The 22,270-nt window shown below is 36.2% G+C and overlaps 1 protein-coding gene across 2 annotated transcripts in view; it reads left to right on the plus strand.

Moving 5' to 3' along the window:
• The window catches only part of GABRG2 (gamma-aminobutyric acid type A receptor subunit gamma2), a 193,951-nt gene extending 179,213 nt beyond the window's left edge, over positions 1 to 14,738 (plus strand). For both annotated transcript variants that reach the window (XM_089663399.1, XM_089663461.1), the window contains one exon: positions 328 to 14,738. In XM_089663399.1, coding sequence (XP_089519525.1) covers positions 328 to 603 — 276 coding nt within the window. In that variant the 3' untranslated portion in view covers positions 604 to 14,738. The remainder of the gene's footprint in view (positions 1 to 327) is intronic.
• The last annotated feature ends 7,532 nt before the right edge of the window (positions 14,739 to 22,270 follow it).

Below are 22,270 nucleotides of genomic sequence, written 5' to 3' on the forward strand. Positions count from 1 at the left end.
CTTCGGTCACACCAAATCTGATTTTGAAATTGTGCAACTTCACTTGAAGTCCACGATTTCAAAGTCGGATGTCAGTGAGACTTCAGGTGCAACTTTCAGAATATCTATGTGACTTCATGCTCAGATGTCTATGCAAGTCACACCTGAACTTGCAAAAAGTAGTGCATGTACTACTTTCAAAATCGGTCTGACTCCAACAAAGTTGGATGACAAGTTGCACCGGTATGACCAGGGTCTAATAGATGATCATTATTATTATTATTTTTAATAATACACAGTATAGTGTGATAACATTTATGTATGCTTTTTTCACTCATATAATAATAGGCACCTACTATTGATATTCGTCCACGATCGGCAACAATTCAAATGAATAATGCCACACATCTTCAAGAAAGGGATGAAGAATATGGGTATGAGTGCCTCGATGGAAAAGATTGTGCCAGCTTCTTCTGCTGTTTTGAGGATTGCCGAACTGGTGCTTGGCGACATGGAAGGATACACATACGTGTTGCAAAAATTGACTCCTACTCCCGGATTTTCTTCCCAACTGCTTTCTGTTTGTTCAATTTGGTCTATTGGGTATCCTACCTTTACCTTTAAATATAAACAGAGGAATCTCCCATGGAAATATGTGCGGCAATGCAGGCCTTATAAAGCATAATTCATTTCATTATGGAGTAATTTGGTTGGTGTATTGCACCAATGCAAATTGTATCCATTCCTTTAATTCATGAAGTGCCATAATTTAGTATCACTCATGAAATCTGAAACGGTGGATTATTTTGAAAACTGAGCTGGTTATTTTCCAAATTCTGTATTAATGTTATAGGCACTGATAATGATTCATAAAAAAGGATGAGCATAACAAAAGCGTGTATGAAAATATATTATGGTGCCATGCCATCAGATTAAATTGCTATGTAAATATTTCATTGCATTTCAGTGATGGATATATTAGTGACATTAATTTACTGGAATATAGCTGGAAACTCTTTTTATAACAGTATAGACTTCTCACCAGTTGGACAGCACATGTAAAATGGTGTACATATTTTATTTACCCTTTAGTGCATAGGTCAATGCATGCATCCACTGGGGCCAATATACAGCAAAGATACTTTACCATACAGTGTCCTGTTTCCTAATCTTGTATATCTACCCGTAAGATTTTAGGTAAAAGATAGTCTGATTTATCTTAATTGCTCATCCATAGACCTTTCTCCTCATGCATGAAAAAGTAATTTACTGTGCACTTTCCTGGGTACCATTACATATGCCTTAAGGACATCAATGTAAAGCAATTTGCTTTTCTGTAACCCTACTCTTTCAGTATTTTAAACCACCTGCCAAAAGGGAAGAGCCAGGCCACAGAAACTTTTTATTACAATTGCTAAAGTATATTTTTATTTTATTAACTAATAACTTTAGGACAAAATACAATTTGTGTGTTACACTAAGCCGTTGATTGTTAAAGAAAATAGGTTTTATTTTCTAAGAAGTCTACTTCCATAAATATTTTGTTTAAATTTTGGTTTATTTCTAAAAGTTTAGATGTATTTCAAATTTTAAAACATTTGAAAAATGTTTAGTCTATCTAAAACTGATCTCAATTTAAAGTTGTATGCTGGGAAAAGGGTAAACTACCAGTTTATATCTTTTGTGAACTCCAAACTCCATTGTGTAGATTTTGTCAGATTACAAATTGTCAACTGATTCAACTACTAGTATGCATTCAAGTGTGAAGCAACAGTTTTGAAAGTTTAAACATTTTAAGCTACTCTACAATTACACTTTACTAGCAGATCTAACTAGTTCAGATGAACACAGCCCTGGAAAGACCTTTCATTTCACACAATTGCTTTATATATGTTAATATTCTGGGTCAGGTTGGATTATGTCCTGAAACCAGAAACATAGAAAAATAGAAGAGTGATGTCAAAAAAAGACTGTAAAAAGTGGTAAATTGATTCTGCCCCTGCCACATGATGCAAATGTGTGCACACATTCATAGAAATAGAAATATAACTGCTGCCATGCAAGTCAGAAGAAAAAGAGATTAAAAAAGCTGATGACAAAAAATCCATATTCATTTTTTCAATCACTTATGAGCCAAATGGACAGATTACAGGCTTAAAATAACATGCAATCACTGTTACAGTCCTCACTAAATCATAGAAAGCCTTTTAAGCCAACATTTCCTTCACTTGTAGGATGCAGACATAAAATCATCTTGTCTATTTTTTTTTTTCCATACATAGCCTAGAAATCAAAAAGTTTTACAAATCTTGATTTCGACTCATAAAAAAAAATATATATTATATATGTTTGAAAAATACCAATTGCCAAAGTTAGTTCAAATACCTTCAAATTAAATACAACTTACAAAAATCATATGAGGGTATTTAACGTAAAAATCAGCTTTTGCTTGAAACATGAGTATGAAAATATTTGATTATTTTCAATGTTAGCGCATTAATAAAACAATAATAAACCCATATTAAAAAAAACATACTATAGCATAGGTTGTAGGCTAGGTTCACATATTTAGAGTGTGAAAATGGGTGTAAATTGCACTCATTTTCTCACCTGCCGGCATCTGCAGGCAAACTGCACTGCTATCTAGCAGAAGCATGGGGCTGCATTGAAAGCTTGATGACACCTCTACGCAGCACATTTTCCAGTGTGGGAAATGTCTGTGGGACTGCATTTTTAAAAAGGTGCAGGGACCTTTTTCTTGCATTCCCCACTCAAGCTGTGACTATTGCATAGGTGTAAACCTAGCCTTAATTCAATCAATGATCAAGATGTACTGCACTTGGAAACAATAACACATAAGAATTTTTGAGGGGACTTTTCAGGTGCTACAATGATTAAAACATTTTATTCATAAACAATTCATTTTCTTGTACAAAACAATGTTAAAACGTCAATCAATCATGACCAATTAAAAATGTTATGCAATAAAGTAAGATCTAGTATGCGTTCCAGTCCAGAACCAAATTGTAAATTGCTGCTTAAATTCATGCACAAGAGTGCACCCATAGCCCACCATATGCCTATATACTGTATTTTTTTTTTTTTCTTTCTATGTGATCAGCTGTTCAACAACCAATCAGTACTTTTATAGTTTTATACACCTTGGTGGCAATTTTTTTTTAAAACTCTAACCCTATTGTATTTTGGGGGTTTTGTGCATCTTGTGTTGTTTTTTTTAGGCACTAAAACTGAAATATGTTTCCTTAATTTCAAGCAGATTATTGCAATTTATACAATTTAATATGTTTAATGTAGACTATAGAAAAATTATATTTCAAATTGTTAGCAGTAGCATATAAATAATTACATTTTGAAAACAAAAATCTAAATTTAAGGAAACATTTACAGTGCCAATATCATAGCCAAATCATTTTAATATAAAGAGGGATATTCAGTTAGTTATAGGAGGAATTAATACTCACAAATTAATCTGTATGCAAAGCACTAAACACAACATTAGTATGTTTATAACATTCTGATAAAATATTGTACTTTTTCAAGCGTTTACATTATATTTGTCATTTGTTTAGCAACATTGCAGTTTATAAAGATGTGTATGCATGATCCTTTTTTGTAACATTGTCTAATTGCAGGAATTCCTGCTGAGGATTAATCTGTGCCAAGTTTTGCAAATATCAGTTCTAATATAAGTACATTTTTAGCACTAAATTACATCTATGTTTTTTAATCACCAATTATTAATACTGCTTATATTTGTCCTAATTAACTACAAGCAAGAAAGTTTTTTTTTTAATTCCCAGAACTGAACGCACCTAACCTAGTTCAAAACTTTCTCTCAATTTTGCCAACCATATTGTCCACAATGTAATTTGTAGGCATTGATAACGTTTTCATTCAGCCTTCTACTGCTTTGGAACCTTCTGTGTATTAATGAAGACTAATAATAGTTGTGCATTTTCAGAACAAAACTAGCTATTGAACACTGTGCAATCGGATCCAAATGTGGACACTTCTTCATCTAACAATGGCAATCAGCTCAGCTCTTGATTTACTGCAGTAAAGAGCTTTCTGAATTTACATTTAAAATAAATAGATAATAAACAGATGGACCTTGCCTGATTTCATGACAGTCTCAATTAATTATTGAGCAATAATTGGGTAGTGATGCTTTATTTCACTTTCTTTGTCACCTCCTCCACTATATAACTTGATAAAGATAAAGGCATTTTGAGCTCTGATGAACAACAAAGAGACTAATATAGGAGTGTTTTACTTCTATGTAAATCATACATTGTTACATTATCTAAGCATTGATACTACCATTGGTACTGAAAAATACATATAAATAAACTTAAAGCAGTAATAAACTCCAAACCAAAAATGTAATATATTGAAGCTTACCAACATTAAATGTGGTGGCTGCATTAGTTTTCTTTTCTTAGATTCCCCCCCCCCCTGTTTTCAACTGATTATCTGGCAAGTAACACACCTCCTGTATTACAGTGACCCTACTCTGGATGAATGAGCACATGGGGAACCTGTGGACAACAGCATTGTCTCTTGGGGGAGGGGAGGATTAGTCATATTAGCATATTTAAAAACACTAACAAATGGAAGCCAAACTCCAACTCACACTTTATGAGCAGTTACATCAAACCATTTCTTTTCTCCTTTTGGGATAAAGGTTTAACATAAATAAAAGCTAATCATTGTATGCACCTCTGCTAGCCTTAAGGGAATTGACACCTCTGTAACTGATACATTCTGCTGGAAAGCTTGTCCTTTCGAAAAACAACAGTCTTACTTGCTGGATCACCAGATGAAAATAGAAGAAAGAAAACTTAAAAAAGAAAATGAATGCAGCAATCACATCAAGAATTGTTTAACTATAATATGATAAATATTTGCTTTTGGGTTTAATAATGCTTAGTTCAGTTGCTACCATGCTGGATAAACTACCTACTGGACTATAAGCTGAGCAATATATGGTAAAAGTCAATTTTGCATTAAATATAGGTTCTTTTCAATGTAATAGCCTGACAAGGACTATCACTTGATATATAAAATAGCAGCAACTGTCTATATGGACAATCAGAATGTCTAAGATTTTGATATGTCTGTCACTCTCGTTAGCCTAAACATTTTATCAATTATAAAACTAGTTTTATTTAAAAAAAATATCTATCTGTCAGAAGATATTAATCAGAACTGATGATTCATTGAGGTGACTCTCTGTGATATCTGTTCTAAATAAACTATAACTTTTGTTATTCTTAAATTATTTGGCATATATTCATTATAATGAATTATGTTTTTTGTTTAAATTAAATACACAGTGAAAAATTTTTGAAATGTCATATCTATAAACGTGGAAGCAAATTAACAAACTGCCGGCTTGAATTTATTTTTTAAGAATAGTAAAATTCCCAGTGACTTAAAGGCTTAACTCCAATCAAAAATTACATTTGTTAGTCATGGAAAAGGCACAGAGCCTGTGAGATTCATATTGCAGCCTTTAATTCCATTATTAAAAAGGGATGGAAAACCACTCTAGTAGGGACACAGACTGCAAAAAAACATTTCTTTTGCACTACAGGTGCTATCAAACAGACGGCTAGCTTACCAACCTCTGAAAGTGGAGCTCTTTTTCAGAGAGTGGTACAGCAGTGGCTGACAGGAATTCAGGAGGCACTACCGCTGCCTTTTTTTTTTTTACTTTTTTAATTGGAGAAAAGCAATTTTACATTGCAGGACCACTGCACAACAATGAGCCAAGCGTTTGGCTCATGGTTGTGGTGCAGCGCATTTATCTCAATGTGCAAGTTTGACAGGCAATGCAGGCAGTCAAACGCCGCAGTCAGAGTTACAACTACTACAACTGTGAAGCAAAGCATCATGGCCACAGCATGTATTCAGGCTGTAATGTTAGAGTTTGTGTTTTGTCCAATTGGCTGTAATACTGCAGCTTGGTTAGAGAGAGACTTAAAACTGGGAAGTGACGTGTGTTCCTTTCTTCATGATGACCACTGTTCCTTTATTATTCTGCTGTAACAGGCTATCACAAGACAGAAAGTTACATATTATTTAAGTCTCTAACAGGGACATCAACAGCAATAAAAATTTGCAAGTAGTACTTATACTAATTAACACTTAAACAGTTAAAAGATTTTGGCTGGAATTGAGCTTGAAGAGTAAAGTTGATTTAGTTTTTTTTTTTTGTGTAGGCATGTAGAATGTTAGTTATTTTAGCAGAGCTGACTATTTTGTCATTATGTTCTAATCAGAAATGTTGGCATGTATGCAATTATTACTGGAGACCATGTTGGTAAAATGCTATGCTTTTGTCAGTGTACCAAGGCTATAGATGTTAATAGATACTATTCCTTCACACCTTCCTGTTAAAATTATATTACTAGAATTTATCTCCAAACACAATGTACTATACTAGATGTAATTTTCAAAGGTTTCATGGTGCAATATAAAAGTTAATTAGGTAATGTTTTATTTTATATGAAATATTTTTTTTCAGCATGTGACTCAGAAACAAGGTGAAATTTGATGGACTTTTATGCCTATGGACTCATTGCTTTGTGACCAGAATTGCTAATGAAGTCATGCAGGGATGCCTACTACTGTTATAAATATGTTAGATTATTCTATACTAATATTCCTGGGATTGTCTAAAGCTTTGCTTGTCTTTTGCAGAGCGTAATGCTTGTGCAAGGCATAATGCCTTTAAAAATGTGTACCAATACAATTTCTCTGTTTTTTTTGACAAAATAAATTGATCAAAAGATCAGAGAGCACTTGCAATGTAAAAACTTTAGTTTTTCATTCCCATACAAGATATTTTTGTCCTGATCGAAGTCCTTTGTAAATAAACATATTCAGTGTTCAAGAAAATATATAAACATTGAGGTGGTTATGACTTTCATTTTTATAAAGCAATGATCAAGACAGCATTGTGTTATCTGTAAATGTTTTTGTTTGTGTAAGTTCTGTGTTCAATGTGATATTTAATATTTTTCAGTGTAAAAGAGCAATATTATAAAATGCTGCTTTTTGTTGGACATCAAACATAAACAGATTCATTAATTTATTACATTCTGTAACTGTATAGTAAATGTCCACCATGTATACAGCAAGACTGAAATATGCATCACTTTGTTTGGTTTTAGTAGTAGTCTTTTGGCTAGGAACACTGTGTAGATTTCTTTCTTAATTTCAACATTAGTGTTTTTTTAAAAAAGTACTAATAGATCATAGTTTTCATAGCATCTTTAAAAAAAAAAAAAAAGAGCACAGTTTGGTATTTAAAACTTATAACAATTGTTTACAAATACTGGCTTGTTTTTTAAAGCATAGCCAATGTTAAATGTGTAGTAGAGCAGGCTGAAGAAGGATTAATTGTTCTAAGTTATGCTACACATTGCACATCACCATTTTGCACTACCTAAATATATCAGCCAAATATTGTTTATGGGTTGTATTTAAGCGCAGCAAACCTTCAGTCACAACAGTAAATACAATAGAGCTGCTTGAAAAATCTGGAGATATGTACATCAAAGTTTTCTATTCTGTACTGAAACTTAAATAATCAACATTGTATTTACCTTTACTGCATATAATCATTTATTACTGGTCGAACAGTGGAAAACTGGAGTCTCATTTAGAAAAAAAGCAAATATGGATTCTTCTGCATGAATGACAATACATTTCATAAAGTTTAAAACACTGGGCCTGGTTTACTAAGTTCACATTTATATCTTTGCAAAGCAGGGTGAATAACCAAAGTGTACTCTCACATACATGGGACGGTTGCAGAGATTCATGCTATTCAACTAAGACATGGTAATTTGCTAACAAATGTGATTTAGTAAGCAGTACATGCTCCAAGATCTGCATGTACACCAGCTAACCGTTGGTGTGCCTAAAATCAAAATGGAATTATCTCTGTTGTTTTAGGATACATTAGACAACTAAGTCATTTTTCATTTGCTTTTCATGTAGAAACATGGACATCAATAAATGTGACTGTAAACATCCACTGAAAGTATAGAACCCAAAACATCTTGTGGGTTATTACAGTGTTTCTGCACATACATGTGTGCTTTGACCATGGCAAGTACACACAAACAATTTCATATGCTGCTACATGCAAAAGCATGCTTTAATGATAATAACCCATATTTATACAGCCTAATTGTCTTGCCAGAAGACCAGTATCAGGGATATTTAGATTTGCTTCTTTATTTGGCATGTTCATCTTTGTAAATGTGAAATTGCTACATTATATTTTTGCTTGTAGATTCTTAATGTACACATTTACTTAATGCAATATACTGTATCTGCATACAATTCTGAAGAATATCCCTGTTCAATGTGAAAGTTCACTGAACACTGTTCTTATAACTTTATATTGCACATAAGTGTACACTTTACAAGCACCAATATATGTTTCCTGCACTTAAATATGGTCAATATATACATAGAATACCTACTTTGGCTGTGTAACCAGCAAAGTCCCTTAAAATTATTTTTTTCTGAATGAATAAAATAATGAATAAAATGTTCAAACCTTGTTCTAACCACTGTGTACTTCAAGGTGCACATTGTGCCATTGATATGTTAGCTGTTTTGAAGATGTTTCAGAAGATGTACATCACTTGATTGTTTATTACATACTATGGCTTATGCCACTTTGTATATTTTTTTTAACCTTTAGGTTAAGAGCTGTGGACAAGATTTACTTTTGCTTGTCTGCTTTCAATCATTTGAGTTAAATAAATTTATAATACTTAACACAAATACAGAAAAAAAATAGTTTGTGTGTAATGTGGAGGGGTACAGGTCCTCATATCAATAGCAACCACATCCATACCGCATGCACAGATACAGGACACTGAGGATAAATCCAACAAAGGACTCACTTGGAAAGTCTTGATAGGTAATCCTACATATTGGTTAGACCATCCAAAAGTGATTTTTTTTTTTGAAGGCTGAGCCTGCTAGATAGATGCTAATTACCTGATTGTCAAAGATATTTCAACAGTGAGATGTTCCTGCCACACCCTATGGCTCTGTTCCTGGCCACTTTGGAGTTTTGGCATTCTAATCCACCATCATACATCCCAGAACTTCATTTGCATTCTCCATAAAATAAGAATTCACAGTGGAAAACCCTTATAATGGCCACAGCAAGCATGCAAAGTTAGGACTTGAAGAAAAGGGGTCCCACAGAGGTATGAGAAATTGCATTTGGATTAATTCTCCAGTATTTTATAAAAACTAAAATAATAGTTTTGAGTTAAAAGACCCTTTAATTATCTCCAGATTGAAGAAGTCTTTATTAATAGTAAAAAAAAAAAAAAATATTTCAAATTTCTTGATAGATAATATTCTATAATTGAAAGAGATCGAACAAGTGTATGGTAAATATGTTTCCTCTTTCATGCCAAACTAATTATAGGAGTATATTGGGGTTGATTAACTAAGTAGACTTTGCAAGTGCAGTTGATCCAGTGCTTAGTAACAGAAGGGAAGCTCTGCTGGCATCCATTATCCAATCATGTGCAAACAAAAATGGTATGTTTTTTTCTTTATTTTCCTTGCAGATGTTTGGGTATTCTTTCCAAAGTGAAGCTTTACCTCAATTACTAAGCTCTGGAGCAACTGCACTTGCAAAGTGCACATTCTATTTGTCTTTAGTAAATTAACACTATTGTGTTTTGTCAAGGTTTGTTTTGAAAAACAAAATAGCACTTTGCGTTATTTCCTGCCAGGAGTTTATATAGGCATTGGCTTACTTTTGTATATTAACATGCTCTGGAGATGCAAATATTACAATTTTAATAATATCATAATGATATATATTCTAAAACTAGAAGCAATACACTTATTAGCCTAGATAGACATATTTTTGTATATGTATAGGGGGGTTATATCAGTTTCCCAGAACCCTTACCAGTATTATTCCTTTCATGATGAAGGGGAGAAGTTATTTGCAATTGAGTCCATGGTTCCACTGAAATAAGATGAGCAGTGTACAGTCTTTGAGTGAGCATTCAAATGAGGTTTAAAAATGCATTAAATGGATCTCATATTATCCAATATATCTTTACTCTGATGGGACTTTAGTGTGAACCCATAATTTGAATTAAAAAACTTTGAAAAACTAACATCTGTGGTCCTAAAAAAATCTAAATGACCTAACTTGGTATTACTCTGATTGCATTAGTGCTGAGTGCCACAGGAAATCTGGAAATTAATCATTGTTAGGAATGAAAACCTTCCCATTGGTTTCATGATGGATTGCCTAACAAAGAGACTATAGTTCTAGCAGTCACTAATTTGTTATAAGGGAGAGCTGAAGACTGTCAATGGGTGTTTTATTGTAGCTGCTCTGTCAGAACAGTGCCCAAAATGGTTGTGCATCTTGGAGTAGCAGTTGATAAGTCTTACTGCTTTGCTTTGAAAATTAGTAATAATGCATCATCTTAGCTCATTTCAAGTACCTGTGGACATTTTTAGACAAACCTTTAACTCTCCAAAATGTCATTGCTTACATATGCAAAGTAATATATGGATCCGTTTTTTACAATTACTTTTAATTTGACTATGCGTTATGATTTCTGCACTGAATACAACCTAACAGCTGTTCCAAACCCATATGTAACTGCCCAGAGGTAAATCCCTTTAAAATGCAGCATCCTTTTAAAATGCAGCATCCCTTTAAAATGCATGTCTAGGCATTTCCGAAATGTACCCCCAGACCTTAGTTTATCCCTCTAAAGCATGCATTTATTTTCACTTTCACCAGGTTCCTGTAGTGAGAAGCAACTTTTTTTTTTTTTCCCATAATGTTAGAACTTTTATTACTACTAATGACATCACCAGGCTTGGAAAATTCTTGCAAGATAGCTGCTGGGAGCTTAGTTCCTATTGACATATGAATATATCTCACCCCCACCCTCTAACTACTATCTTCCTAGAGTCATTTTCCTAAAGACAGTGTGTGGGCAGGATCTTGGTAGTGAATACAGCGGCATTCTTTTTCTAAAAAATGAATCAATATATGCACATTGAATGATGTATAGAGGAGTGGGAAATAGGTAGATTTCTGTAGACCAGCTGGTTGGGATTTCAGCCCAGCAAAGGCACTGCATTTTCAATTTAGGAGCACTTTGCATTTCTGTCAGATCAACAGGTATTTTTCTGTACTTTCAGCACTTTTATGGGGGTAAAACATAGGGGCATGTGCATATAATGGAGTGATGCACTGCACTGACATACACTTCAAATGAAGAATGCGAATTGTTTATTTGCTAGATTTAATTGCTCCATTTCTTTTTCACTTTTTTAAGATTATGTTAATTAATTGCAATTGTAGGTTCTCTTCACAGGAGGAGTCAATAGGCCAGTGCTAGCAGGACTCCTAAAACTCTGTATGTGAAGTGACCCAAGATAATGTAGCTCTAGCTTTCTAATGGCTTGAATCTCCTTGCAAAAGGAGATTTCCCCAAAGCTGCCAAGCCAAAGCTCCCAAAGGGTTTTTTTTTTCAAAGATATGTTTATTGAGCTTTTACAATCACATACAATGCTCCCAAAGGTTTAATGCATCATGAGAGGTATGACAAAGGGTAAGTAGGGAGAAAGAGGTAAGAGCGGACAGAAAGAGGTCACAAAAAGGACAGACAGAAGACAAAGTGTTAAAAAAAGAAAGGTCTGGAACTAGGTAAAGAGTTCAGCAGTTGACTTAGAAAGAGTGAGTGAAGTGTAAAGATGCTTAAAAAGGTATACTATGCAGACAGAAGGGGACATAAACAGATGTGTAAAGGCTGGACAAGGGGAAGGTGGTGTACACAGATGAAAACACAAACAAAAATTACATATTAGACAAATACTAAAATCAATGCAGAAAAGAACATAGGGATGCGTGGCCCCCCGGCTATTGCTGAAACCAGTTGTATGGCATAGTGAGTATCCTTTCTTTCATATAAATTTAATAATTACTATTTAAAGCTGTACTTTAGAAACTGGGCAAAATATACCCTTGTTCTTTTAGTCTAGGGGTGCACGAGTAAGGAGTAATACTTTTCCTACTCCTCTCTCCAGCAAGGGACATCCAGCTACATGATTGGTTCCCTACAGCCTCTTTTCTATTGTGCAATGGACACATGCTCAGCTCCTCATGTGCAAGATAAATAGCTCCTCACTGCATTAGATATTTCAGCTCAGAGCTTTGGGCACAAGAGAACAACACTGGAGCAAATGCTAAGGTAAGTAATAAACCAGTAGAAATGCTTTCATGCATTTCATTTTTCTTATTTTATTTTTGCTATATGGTTTAAGAGTTTAATGAGGCATTTAAAAGACATTTTTTGCATTTAAGTGTGGTACTTTATATTGAGTTACATGTGAATTATACATTTGGATTTAGAAACAAATTATTTTTAAATTATTTGATATAAAAGCAATAGGCACATTTAATGACATTTTTAGTTATTGGGTGATGTTTGTATAAGATTGCAATGAGGCAGTAAGGGTCATCAAAAGAACCAATAGTCTCACACAAATAAATAAAGACAGTCTAGTCAGATCTTTTTAGACAACCAGTTTAATTGGATTTCCCAAAGCATAGTAACAACATAGAATATTCCTTTTTATGACCTCTAACATCTATTGTTTAACATGGTTCAGTGGACTGATTTCCAACATTTCATCTAAAATTATGCCTGCAGAGAAAGAGTGTATTTAAAAAAAAAAGTAAAAATAAATAATAATTATGTTAAAAATTGAACACTGAACCTCGCTAGACTCAGTAGATAAAAAATAAAATACAATGCAGTACATACACATATATAACATATATTATTTGCCTCAGGCAGACTTAGTATTTACAAGATCCAAGACTCCATATTTCACTGTGGAAGAAGCTAAATATACCAGTGTACACTTGACATGTGATGGCTACAAGAAAGTTTGGTGGTTGCTGCAGTGATTAGAAGGACAACACCATCAAACATGTATAAGATAATTTTCACCAGCGCACCTTCCTTCTATATAAGAAACTTTTTTTTGTACTGAAATTAAAGGTACCTAAATGGACAACATTTTGACACTATGCAGGTTCCTTTTATCAAGCAGAGTGGAACCCTGCATCATTCTAAAATTATGATCCTTGGGTTCCAGATGACATTCAGAATCTGGTAAACATAAACCAGCTAACATGGTGGATCTATCTAAAGATTCAACAAATTTTGACTTAGACACAATACAAACACTGACTATGCATGTCTTTTCAAAAAAAATATGCATGATTAAAGGTGCCAGGACACATTTGATCTCTTGGACCTATAGAGAACTGCCCTAATGCTGATGAATATTCCTCCAAACAACAATGAGAAAGAGAGCCGAAGCTCTCTTTCACCGACAATGGCAGATGAAATGCCAGCTAGTTCACCAGAGCTTTTTTAGTGCAAGCATACGATAGAAAAATTATAAAATGTCTATTTGGTACAGGACTCCCTCATGGTTACAGAAAACTAACCCTAACATTTTTTCAACCTGTTGGAGATACAACACTGAAAGAGGCACTTTGTGTCATATATTCTGGCACTGCAAACCTCTGCAAACTTTTTCGAAAAATGTGCACAACTTTGCAAGACAAATGATAGATTACTAACACCCCCTACTCCCCTGAACTATACCTGCTGCATAAATTGATGGTGCTATATAAGTACCTGAAACAAATAAATACATAAATAAATAAAGAGCAACCCCTTTTTATCAGCCAAACACTTACTTAGGCATCTCATTAATGCAGCACACAGCTTGATCCCCTATAATGGAGGACACCTAACAGTGCCTTCGATGAAAGACTGGATCAGGTGGAGTACTTTTTTGAGATGGAGTCCATTATGCATTACAAACTTTATAGATTGCAACATTTTGGAATGCATGGGAGGAATTTAATTATACATTATACAAGGTGATCAAAAACTAAGATGAAAAGATTTTTTTCTCATCACATGTATATTACACTCAGGGCCAGTAATTACCCATGCAAAAACCTGGAAATTTTTCCTCTATTTCTATTTTTTTCTAAAGTACTCACCCTTCTGCCATTCTGTCCTTACCTCCACCCCCCCCCCCCCCAGCCCATATGACTGCCTCTCCTGCTCAGCTCCAGTCTCAATGTAGCCAATATAGTGAGGTGTACTGGACCCCAGTCAAAACTATGGACCAGAAGGCTTAGAGTTATTTAGCTAGATATAACTTTTGCTTTTCATTCCCATCCCCCTCCTTCCCTTCCATTTAGATTATACATTTTACTCTACCAAGTTTCTCTCCTCTCTCTTTCCTCTACTCCTTTTCTCTTTCATCCACATGACACTCTACACTACTACAGTGTGAACTGTCAGGACTTGAATATCCTCGGGTTCTGGCCCCCATTTTTTTGGGGGGGGGCTTCAGTACCACCAGCAAAATGTTACTTGGTTATATTATCACGCCTGTCTAACTGAATGATAATTCATATGTTTAAGTTCTATGTTTAACTGTTTATTTTCCCACAGTCCAACCATGACAGTTTGATCTGTGTCATATTCAGTTTTTGCAGATCCTGATGTATGACTTACTTACCCATACTGTCCATATTACATTATTTTGTGACATGTGGAGATATGTTTATATTATTGTTAAAGCTCAAAACTAAATAAAAATGTTTAAAAAAACAATTGGGTTCCTATGTTTTTCAAATAAACTAATTTACTCACACAAAGGTGTGCTGGTGAATATTTTCACAAAAGCAGTAGATATCTGTGTTGATATGAAGGAAGGGGATGGATATGCAGATGCACTAACAGACTGTAAACTGCTGAATATAGATTCTCTATTGAATTCCAGCCAAGTTAAAACTTAAAAGTAGCAAGCCAAATGGAATAGACCAACACATTTTTTATTTATTTTTATTAGCATTAGTGGCTTGTAAATCTCCAGACAGGATCAAGAATTAGAAATGATCATGTATAAAGGAGAAATAACATAAAAAATCCCAGTCCATACTCATATGAGCATTTAAAATTGAAATGTCAATTTATTAAACACCAAGGCTGCTATTAAAACTAAATACAAATTTACTTGGCATGAACAACATACATGTGTATGCTTTTTATTAATAAAAAAAAATTATCTTTGTTCGCAGTTTTCTTTATTTATCTGTAATCATGCATGGATTTTTTTCTGGAGTCTTAAAAAGTTTGAGAAAACGATATATATGTGTAAACTTTGGATGTGAAGGATAATACAACACTGAAGAGATAGAGATGCGGTGTACAAAACGGTTCTGCCTCATTGTGCAAAATATGCCTTCATTACAACTTGCATATGATTTCCTCTCAATGTACATGTAACTAGGGATAACCTGAAAGTTTGGCCCAACTTTTGGCTGTTTGGATGTTTGGACCAAGATCCAAACTTGAGGATGTTCTTCAGGAATTGGTCCACCAAATGTCTGATAATGCACTACAAACAACTGTTAGGTGCAAGACTTTAGCCAGTGTTTGGTGAATTTTTTTGTCTTTAATTATATTTAACATGTACTTCATTATAAAAAAGGGCTGGGGATATTTTGCTTGAAGTGTTCTAAGGTTGTTGTTTGGGGGGTTTTTGGTTATTTTCCTTTTTTGTCCTTCAGCTTTTTTTTTTTATTTGTGTTTAATTTTGTTAGAGTTGTTTATTTTATTTTATTATGTAATCATTTTGCATAGATTCAGCAGCAGCAACAGCAGCATAAAATTGTTGGTGTCACCACAAATGCTGCACTGCATATTAACGTAGGGCAGTTCAGTCCACAAAAGCACCACCGTTTTCCATGCACACAAGCACCACATACAGCTCTTTGCATAGCTGCTAATAAAAGTAGGGAATAAGTACCACATTAACAGTGTCATGTCTGGGAGGCCAAAGGGGATGGGCAGTAGTGGTTCCTGTGCAGCTATTGGGATGGGATACATCTGTATCCACGAGTCAAAGCAATGGTCAGGCTGCAGTATCTAAAGGCAGGCACGTGTGGCTTTTACTGGCAGTGGGCATGCTTTACACTCATAGCACACAGATTTGGTGACAGAGTGATAAACCAAGTGTTTATCATCCTCCTCCTTTGTCTCTGAAAAGGAGGATGATGAAGGAGCTGTGGTTGGTGTGCAGAATGCATGGCCACTTGAATACACAGCTTCAGCATCCAGCAGGAACCTTGGGATAAAGCAATAGTATGGTGATCCAGGGTGGAAAGCTTAGTATTCAGCTCAGAGCTCTCCCTCAGCCTCCACTCCAGTCCAGTCTCTGGCAGCCCAGCCAAGTCCAAACAACATTTGGAAGACCCAAATCAACACATGAGGTAAAACATTGTAACCTTTCTTCAGATGACACTAAAGACCTGAAGGACTCAATCGCATCTTCCCCACACTAAACCAACCAGTCATGGACACAACTTAAAAGACATGCTTATCTCTGTATGTTTCTCACTTCACACAGATCAAATGTTACTTATTCAGCACTTTTCTACAGAAGCATATTCTTGGAGATAGGATTGATCATGCAGAAGATAAAATAGGAGAATTTGTAACCACAATAAATTACCTGGTAGATGCACATTAGTGTTGGGATAGATGTTCAGGTCCAATGTAAGTTTGACTTGAACATTAGCCGTTCTTGTGTTTGGCAAACACACAAACGGTAAGGGCATTCAGTGGGCTATCTTTCACCACACCCCACAATGCACTGTCCCTTGACAGTGCATTGTGATTGGCCAAAGCAATGTACCTGATCACAGGTCAGGTGCAATGCTTTGACCAATCACAGTGCATGAGGACATAACAAGGGCCATGGCTGACTAGCCACAGTTGTGGGGAAGAGTCCCTTGTTTCCATCAACATGAGAACAAGGTGCTTTGGGGGGAGCCTCCTTGCCCCAAAGCACCCCCCATGTTGAGGGCATGTGGCCTTGTATTGTTCAGGAGGGGGGCCCTCGCTCATCCCCTCCGTTTCCTGACCTGCTGGGCTGCATCCTCAGTTAAGTCTGGTATGGATTTTGGGGGGACCCCCACACCATTTTTTTTAAATTTTGGGATGGGGGTTTCCCTCAAAAGACCCAGAGGGCTCAGTATGGATGGAGGGGACCCCACATGTTTTTTTTTAGTTCTTTATTTGCTGGGCAATGCCAGCAACTCTTTTTACATCCCGCTGTTAGTGGGGATCCCCATTGACAACTGAAACATTACCCACTTGCCTTTCAGAGGATTTACCCCCCTCCTGACCAGGCCATTTTTTGCGTTACGGCGCTGCGTTACTTTAACTGACAATTGTCCGGTCATGCAACGCTGCACCCAAATGAAATGTACGATGGTAATTTATCACCTGTGTATTTTTTATTTTTTGCGCTATAAAAAAAAATCGCCAATTTTGAGAAATTCAGTAAGATACCGCTTAGTGAATTGTCCCCTCTGTTCAAAGTTTGCGGTAAAATTTTCATTAGGTTTGAATGTTCGACCGCAAACTCAACAGGGGGGTGTTCAGCCCATCACTAATGCACATGATGAGAGTTTAGAAGATCTGGAGTGAACAGAGGGGTGTTCAGCCCATCACTAATGCACACGATGAGAGTTTAGAAGATCTGGAGTGGCTGAGGGCAAAACTGGAGGATTGTTTCGGTAGTGCCGAAACAATGTTTAAGTGAGGGGAAATACAGAATCCATACAGCCGTCAGAACTTAGAGGCTATGTATGTGATCTCATCCAAGTATTGCTGCCAGATTTGGATACAATGGAAGTAGTTATTGATTGTATCCACCACCTTCCCAAACCCTCCCACATTCCTGAGAACCTGCCCAGAGATGTTCTTATGAGAGTCAATTTCTTTCATGTAAAAGAGATGCTGATGGATAAAGCAAGATACCTGCGTAAACTTCCAGCACCATATGTCTCTGTACAGCTGTTCACCGACCTATCGCAATACACACTCCAGAAAAGGAAGCAATTGAACACCATCACTAATGCATTGCGGAATCATAGTATTACTTACCATTGGAATTATCCTTCCAAGCTTTCAATTGCAAACGATGGTAAACCCCACATCATTACATTTCTGGACATGGGTTTATGCCTCCTTCAATTCTGCGATATGATCCCTAACCTCCACGACAATCCAACCAATATCCTACTCTAGTTGAGGCGGAATGGCAGGTAGTGTCCCACAAAGTAAATCACAACAATCTATGACTGTTCTTTTTTGCAATGTATTAATATATGCTCTTATACCTCACCTCAAGGTAACTGAAGTGCCAAAATAACATCTTTGTCTTACATTGAACATTACCCTAATACCATTGAGGCAGATTGCTTCTGCACAATAACACAACATTCTTTGTTTTTGTTCTTGTTGTTCTTTTATCTGTTTTGCTGTGGAATCAAATTAGCCTCTTTTATGATCCTACTAAGCATCTACATTTATTTTACCAGTATACCGATGTTATATTATATACAATCCATTGCCCTGCCAGGACAGGAACCACCCATAATCTCATTAGTCTCTTCTTGCCTAAAGACATCATAGTACCTGAAGCAACCACCCACAACAATAATAGATCTTAAAATCGTATCTTTAAACACCAAAGGCCCTAGTCATCAGGCGAAAAGATGCTCAATGTGGCGTGAAGCAACCGACCGGAAATGCAATATCCTATGCATACAGGAAACACGGTTTCATCAGAAATCACCTCCAAAGTGTTCCCGTTAGAATGTTCCTTTTATCTAGCAGGCAAATATGCCTGATAAGCAATGGGGACAGTTGACTTTCATCTACACCAGTCAATCTTAGACCCTACAGGCTACTATATCATTTTTATATGCTCTGTGAATGCACACTAGTGAATGTTTATGTTTATGCACCAAATATGCACCAACTTGCCTTCTTGAAGAAATTACAAAACAAAATAGCTAAATTACAACAAGGTCTGCTACTCTTCTGTGGAGACTTCAATCTAGTTCCTGACAGTAACATAGACTCTACAGCTAAAAAGTCTCACCTGTATGTTCACAGGCCTCCTTCACTCACCTTCCTATCGTCAAAACATAACAGATATCCCAGGACTGACCTATTTCTTGTGGATAAAGAACTCCTGTTTAGAGTTTCTAAAGCTGAGATGTATGGAATTACGTAGTCAGGCCACACGCTTATCAGTTTGTTAATAGCAGATGGCCCACTTGCCACCACCACACGCGTATGGAGATCTAACCAAGCCTTGCTGCAGAATCCTTTTTTACTGCAATATACTGAATAATAGTTACTCTGTGGCTTTTCCTTGTGGGCATTCCATAAACTAAAGGGGTTCTGTACAAAGGATCTCTGTAAACATGAACAAGAAAGCGAGTGGTAAAAAATCCAAAGCTGCTATAGCACCGAAAAGGTAACCAAATAAACCTTCCAAAGTCACTAATAAATATAAGGTGCAGCGCTGAAAAGACTTAAATGACTCCTAAACTGATAAAATGTGATACTGTGCAAATATGATAAAGTGCTAATGCAAAATTCAAAGTAAACAATGAAATATACATAAAATACTGCCCCAAAAAAGTGACAGCAATAAATAATGTGACTGTTAGTGCTGATAAAGTGACATATATGTTTAAGCAACTAACAATTGCACTGATATATCCATAAAGTGACATTCAAGGTGAACGTGATCACACTAAATAATGTCACAATAAAGTGACTACTAGTGAAAATAAAGTGACTAATGCAATAAACAAAATAATAATTGCACAAATAACAATGTAATGTCCATAAAGTGACAAAGTGGAGATCTAGGCATGTATGATCTCAAAATTCGGTGATCCACATGCTATATTCAATGATTCAGTGATGTGTCAGGTAGGTAGTAAAATTACGCACTCACCAGATGCGTAATAATAATACGCATGTATAGATATAAATAGTGGTCAGCCGGAGGTCCCTTTAAGGATGTTTACAGCCTGGACTGGAATCCCCCTCTCTGGGTCATCTGCAGTACCTCTGCCGTCCTCCGTATTAAGCTCTGTGGGTTGGTGAGCTCATATCTTCCAGAAGATCGCATTCCGCCTGGTGCTTGGCTTGCAGCTTTGTCATCTGTTCGGCTTGAATGTTCTTCAGCTCTTGTGTAACTTTCACCATAACACATCTGTTTATCCTGTATTGTATTTTGGTTGAAAGATGTTGGGTTCTTTTGGACAACCTCACCATACAACAATTGCTCATCTCTGGCAGACCACTGTGGTATTCCCTTCCTGATAGGTCAGGCACTGTATTAAAGTCTTCCACTATCAGTAGATCATCATCCAGCCAGCTCCCAAAATATGACTCCATTTCAGTGCCAGACGAGTGAATTGGGGTTAAGAGATATATGGAATTCAAACATCCTATAATTTGATAATTCTCATGTTGCTCAAGCACTTATTACACCCTTTTGCATATAGATATGGCACTGGGCATGTATTTCAGGCTCTCATACATCACTTTTCTTACTGTGCAAAGGGTCTCTTCAATCATTAACCTCAGGCGATCAGGTTATCTAGGTACCTTGTGCCTAATTGTATCCTGTGAATACAATTCCTCCTTCCCAGTGGTTTGGGATGTGATGGAGGTGTACTCGAGATGGCTATTAATCACAGCAATTATTGGCTTTAAACAGTAGGTGGGGCAATGTAAACACTTTCTGACTGAAGAGGTACAAAAAACATAGATGCAATATTTAACAGATCCCACCCCAGATCATTTGAAACTATGGAAGGTTCCCAACTACTTTACAAACAGCCTTTTCTAAAGCAGTAACCAAGAGGTTCTGTACCCAGTGCCAATATTATGAAGAGGGTGAAAGTACTGGCAATTTATTAGCAGGACCTGTATCTTTCTACATTAAGCTATTCTCCAGAATGCATGTCCGCCTTTCTGGCCTCCTTAAGACTACCTTGCTTATCCTCACTAGATAGAGCAAAGTTAGATGCACCAGACAAAATTAGAAACGGATATAGCGAGCGCTCACACAATCAGCTGCTAGAACACTCCAAGGAATCACCAGACCTAATAACATAAATAATAAAAAATATATAGTGCAGCGTTGTAAAACAAGTATATATACCAAATAAGAGAGCATAAAGTTCATAAATTCTTCATGAGCGTGAAAAGATTGCAGAAAACTTGACGTGAAAATCTCCTCTATATCAAATAGGTGACTGGAACCGTATGGATAAAATGCGCACTCACCGACCGCGCATTAAATATGCGCATGTGTATGACCATCTATCCAGGTAATCAGCCAGACACACGGACCTACGGATCATCCCTCCCAGGTGGATCATCAACCTTGGGTGTAGTAGCATGCAGAAAGGTCTAGAGAGCACTCACAACCAGTGCATGAAGATGGATGAGCTCCCTCTCCTGGACACAAGGTGCACTAGGAACCAGCTACTGTAGATCTGAAACCCTGAGAGAGGGTCAAAACAGAGAGGGAGTGCCAATAGTGTAGTAGGTTCAAGCTGATTTATTTGGTCACAAGCAGAAATTAACAACCAGGGGTACATGCATAGAAACACACTGCCAGCATTTAAGTGGACAGAGAGATAAAACAAACATGTACTGACCCGGCACAGTAAGGGACCGCCGGACCTCCTCATGGTCACGGCGATGCAGAAAGTCACACGTGCTGTTGGCTCCTCCTAAGACCTTTCGTGCTACGACACATCATCAGAGGGGGGACGCCATCAGCCATATTTAATGCGCGGTCGGTGAGTGCGCATTTTATCCATACGGTTCCAGTCACCTATTTGATATAGAGGAGATTTTCACGTCAAGTTTTCTGCAATCTTTTCACGCTCATGAAGAATTTATGAACTTTATGCTCTCTTATTTGGTATATATACTTGTTCTACAGCGCTGCACTATATGTTTTTTATTTTTTATTATTAAAGTTAGATTCACTGTTGACTATTGTTGAACTTACTGAGGCTCCATCAGGGTCTTCCAACTGTAAAGCACCAGACATGGATGGTCTTCCATCTGAAATATATAAACATTATGCTCATATTTCTGCCTGAGTTATTGGAAGTTTTTTAATAAAGTGTTTCAATGGAATGCTCTCCCTGATTCAATGAACAATGCCAGCATAATAGTTTGGCCTAAAGAGGGGAAGGACTTACTATACCCAGCTTCATACTTCCCAATTTCTTTACTTACCTCAA

Source organism: Staurois parvus, unplaced genomic scaffold (assembly GCF_062004578.1).
Source record: "Staurois parvus isolate SC_StPar_1 unplaced genomic scaffold, SC_StPar_1.0 ptg000006l, whole genome shotgun sequence".
In the NCBI taxonomy this organism is placed as follows: Eukaryota; Metazoa; Chordata; class Amphibia; order Anura; family Ranidae; genus Staurois; species Staurois parvus.